Source organism: Saccostrea echinata, unplaced genomic scaffold, assembly GCF_033153115.1.
Source record: "Saccostrea echinata isolate AGI-Se365-2 ecotype Australia unplaced genomic scaffold, CSIRO_AGI_Sech_v1 ptg000086l, whole genome shotgun sequence".
Taxonomy (NCBI): domain Eukaryota; kingdom Metazoa; phylum Mollusca; class Bivalvia; order Ostreida; family Ostreidae; genus Saccostrea; species Saccostrea echinata.
The window spans coordinates 3,897,501-3,902,500 of NW_026889835.1; the positions used below are offsets into that span (position 1 = coordinate 3,897,501).

At 37.1% G+C, this 5,000-nt stretch overlaps 1 protein-coding gene across 1 annotated transcript; it reads right to left on the reverse strand.

The window, feature by feature from the left end:
• Positions 1 to 2,822: 2,822 nt before the first annotated feature.
• LOC133177089 (histone H1-delta-like) lies at positions 2,823 to 3,615 on the reverse strand. Its single transcript, XM_061312183.1, has one exon. It carries the CDS (start codon positions 3,434 to 3,436, stop codon positions 2,840 to 2,842), a length of 597 nt encoding a protein of 198 aa, XP_061168167.1. The 5' UTR covers positions 3,437 to 3,615; the 3' UTR covers positions 2,823 to 2,839.
• Between the last annotated feature and the right edge of the window lie 1,385 nt (positions 3,616 to 5,000).

Sequence of the window (5,000 nt, forward strand, 5' to 3'; positions counted from 1 at the left end):
CCTGTTTTTAAATCTGTGATTCCTTTCTTTTTAAATGAATATTTTTATCATTTATTTTCATTTGTACCTATTTTGGCACAATGCAAAAGGTTTTGCACGCAAGTATTAACCACTAACGAGGTTCTCACCTCTTTAATATATCATTTGATTCAGTATTCATAAAGTAAACGTTTACTCTTTCTCTCTCTCTTGTGAAATTGATGGTATATACTGTGTATTTACATTGCACACGACAGACACATGTGCAGCTCGTGCTGCACGAGATTCTGCTTTATTAGAATTACTATTTTCTTCTAATGGTTGTGCTTTTGGCATATGTTTGGATACGTGTTCGTAAATGATAACATGTTGTAGTAGCCGATACACTTTTATCTATAGTATTCCCTTTAACTGAAATAGTACAATATTATTGTTGAAATGAACAATGTCATTTACAAATTGTTATACTATCCATTGGCATACCTTTTTCTTATAATTGTAATAATTTCATACTTGTCTGTTAAGGACTCTAAATTAGAAAATAATTGTTCTGTTTTGTACGTTATATTTGCAAGTGTTTTATTCATTTTCGAATTGTCCGTGACATTCATTTTAAACTTATTGTTATAGTTTCGTCTTGTTTATAAGTAATGATAGAGTGTAAGATGTCACAATTATGCCAGTATATAGGCTACTTAACACTCAATACGATCACATCTGTTGTTTTCTTGCATATGTATAAATAATAGTTTAGATGCGTTTATGCCAGTTTATATGACACTTTCCTACTCCAAATTTGATCTAACATTTATCATGTGGCCTTGTGTTTTAATTTTGTGTATTACGTTTCTTGAGCGCTGTAACATGAAGGCATCTTTTCTAAATATTTTGGTGGCCGTGAAAACGGCCGTTTTGTGTTTTGTCTGGAACAAGAATATGTTTAAGCTCGTTCGCCACGGATACGTCTGGCAAGCTGGATGTCCTTTGGCATGATGGTTACTCTCTTAGCGTGGATAGCACACAAGTTAGTATCCTCAAAGAGTCCGACAAGGTAGGCCTCACTGGCTTCCTGGAGGGCCATGACGGCAGAGCTCTGGAAACGCAGATCGGTCTTGAAATCCTGAGCGATTTCACGGACAAGTCGCTGGAATGGGAGTTTCCTGATGAGCAATTCGGTGCTCTTCTGGTATCTCCTGATCTCACGGAGAGCGACAGTTCCTGGCCTGTATCTGTGAGGCTTCTTAACGCCACCGGTGGCTGGTGCGCTTTTACGGGCTGCCTTGGTAGCCAGCTGTTTTCGTGGGGCCTTGCCTCCAGTAGATTTTCTTGCAGTCTGCTTGGTACGTGCCATCTTCTCTGAGTTCAGATAAAATGAATGACGAGATCGTGTGTTTACTATAGTTTTATACGGTCCTGTGGCTCGTGAATATTTGATCAAACTTCGAAATCAGCGCGCACGAAGTAAGGATGTTTGCGATTGGTTCCGGAGTTAAGAAAGACGCCTTGTGATTAGTCGGGCACATTGTGCTTCGATTGGTCTTAGCTGGAATCATTTCAATCCACCTTTCTGCACAGATTTTGTACTTGGTTTAAATCTAGGTTATTTGGTTAAAATTATATAATTCTGATAATAAGGATCCATTGAATGAAGAGATAAAAACAATCACAGTAATAATGTTAACAATCGTAATGATTTATCCCTTGTTTTTGTTTTGTTTTGTTTGTTTTTTTTTGTCATTTTATGTATCTATTTAATTGTTATTATTATTATTATTTTTTATTTTCTTTTATTTATCTGTAAGATTGTTGGATTTCAAAGCCTTCCCTAGTATACAAAGCCATGCAAATGTATAAATGTATAAAAGGATATTACCATATATTTATTTATTTTATTATTTTTTTTTTAATTCTATATACATTGCCCAGTGTTTGGTGGGTGTCATAACACTTGTAAATCAGCCCAACATTGCTTTGCTCTCTTTAAGGACCTGATTTTTTTTTCTTTCATTGTGTTGTTTGTGTTTGTCTCATTTGATTTAAGATATTTCAAGAACTTATCTTGTCAACACATCAAGTCCTGTCAAAACAAGTCCGAAGGGTCAAAGAAATTTTAGCTCAAAAAAACTGATTCTGTAAATTAAAATATGTCAAAGTGATGTATCATGTAATAATAAGCACTGGTATGCAAGTGGTTTTGCTTTCAAGAATTCTTTGGTCATGTACGGGTTACACAGAAGTTGCATCAATAGTCACTACCTTACAAATTTATCTCAGAGTACCAGAGTATGTGCCATTTCATTTTGTGTATGGCTTGATAGTTAGGAAATAAAACAGACAAATTCAAAATATCTGATCATAAAACTTGTGTACTTAACACTGAATTTTGAACCAGTGTTTTTGTGTGATAAAATGGTCTATCATACTTCAAAATTTCATATACACACTTTCACATCCCCTGTTTATTGTCATTCCCCATTATTAATGTTGTATGTGAGCATAACTTTTTTTTTTTTGGGGGGGGGGGGGGGAGAGGGGGAGATATCATTTTCCAATTTCTTGTACTTTAAAAATATTACTATGATCATATAATTTTACTTTACCCTTAGGCAGTGTTGTATTTCTAATACTTTAATTTTATTGATTTAGAAATCGCAACAAAATTTCCTAATTTTACATTTTCAGCACAGCCTTATTACAATGTGAGACAAAAAGAGAGAGGAGGGGGGGGGGGGGGGACAGAGGCAAACATGCAGGCTTTTCATCAACGACTGTAATTGAAGTATCTTTTCTAAAAATGTGGGTAGCCCTGAAAAGGGCTTTTTTTTTTAAGTAGACAGTCTGTCTGGAATGCAAAGACTGCTTATTTCTTGGCGGCTGCCTTCTTGGGAGTCTTGGTTTTCTTGGCTGCTGCCTTCTTGGGAGTCTTGGCTTTCTTGGGCTTAGCTGCTGCCTTCTTTGGAGACTTGGGGGCTGCCTTTTTCTTGGGGGACTTGGTCTTCTTGGGTCCGGCTGGTTTCTTGGCTGCTGTCTTCTTCTTGGGAGTTTTGGCCTTCTTCTCTCCGGCAGGCTTCTTGGGCTTGGCGGCGGCCTTCTTGGGCTTGGCTGCCTTGGGCTTGGCAACCTTTTTGGCTTTAGGTTTCTTCTCGGTCTTGGGTTTGTCTCCAAGTTTGAAGGAGCCACTAGCGCCAGTACCCTTTGCTTGCTTCAGAGCACCTTTCTTAACACCGTTCTTCAGGGCCATTTTCAGGTGGGCGTTGATAGAGTTTACATCGTTGCCCACTTTGTAGTTGGCCATGATGTACTTGAGAATGGCCTGTCTGGATGAGCCACCGCGTTCTTTCAGAGATGCAACGGCGGCGCTAATCATGTCAATGTACTTAGGATGTGCAGCAGGCACCTTAGGCTTTGCGGCCTTCTTCTTGGCTGGGGACTTTGCTGGTGCAGCAGTATCGGCCATGGCTACTTAGGAGAGTAAAACGACGACTTACTTCTCGGGAACAGTGAACACTGGAATACTTGGGTCACACGCACTTGCTGTTTTTGTTTACACTGAGCGCGGACCGCCTAGAAAACATCCAGTGTGTCGAGACGTACGTGTTTTTGTTCGTGCATGTGTGTTTCAATGTGGGTATTTGCATCCGCGCTGCAGCTCAACGAAGGGTCTCTATCACAAAATATGAGCATAGTCCCAACCTCTACATTCCTCTCTATCATTCTATCTATTTACATTTTTAGATTGTTCTCTTTGTAGTGTTCAAAATCAAGAAAATAGGCCTCCAAACTCGCATGTCTGAATTTCACGTTACGATTCAAGTTGAAAATTTTGCTTGAAAAGACAAATTTCAGTGATGATTTATCTTAAACTTTTCCTAGACACGTTTAAGAATGCCAACTGGATCTCTCCGTCCTGTGAATATCCTCAGTTTGCCCTAAAACTGTGAGAAACCCACACAGACTCTGTATTGTATCATACCTTCCTATTTAGGCAGTATAGAAGTGCAACCGACAGATTGAAAATAATGAAATTTAAACTATTTTTCACAATTAATTTATTTATATTTTGAATTTTTCTGTTTAAATCTGTTTGTTTTGATGTTCGCAGATGACACCGTAATATTCGCTAACTCACCCGAAGAATTACAGTATATGCTTGACGCGTTACATGGATATGTTACCTCGTGGAATTTGACTGTTAACACTGAAAAAACCCCAAAATTTTAGTATTCAGAAAAGGAGGATGCGTAAATTTTTCATGGACATATAACAATGAAATTTTGGAAATTGTCGACTCTTTTAATTACCTAGGATTATATTTAAATTATAACGGTAAATTCAATGGTACGCAAAAGAAATTAGCTGAACAAGGTCAAAAAGCACTATCTGGTTTAAACCGTAATATACAGAAATTTGAATTCAACGTCGAAACCCGATGTCAACTCTTTGATACATATGTTGGAAGTGTTATCTCGTATGGAAGCGAAATCTGGGGTTTTCATAAATCTCCGGAAATTGAAAGACTGCATTTATCCTTTTGTAAAATTACCCTCGGTGTTAGGCGCAATGTATGCAATTATATGATTTATAGAGAATTGGGACGATATCCACTTATTATACAAAGGAAATTGAAAATTATGAAATTCTGGTGTAAATTATTAAAAACAGAAAACTGCATTTAAAAATCTTCTTATGAATACCTGCGATATGATGCAGAAAATGGGTCGGGAACAAGTATAAACTGGGCGCCTGATGTAAAACTTGAACTATTTAGATTGGGTCTGGGAGAATTTTGGATAAAACAGCAAGCAATAAACTTTGCTCATTTTATGCACGTGTATAAAAATAGAATCCTAGATATATACCTCCAAGAGTGCACTGCATTTATGGATAATTCGTCAAAATGCTTTCTATATAAACATATTGTCCAATCTGACTTCTGTAAAATGCAATTCTATTTAACAAAACCTTTTCAGAGTAATTTAAAAAAAAACAAAAAAAAAAAACCATATTTCCCGCATTAGACT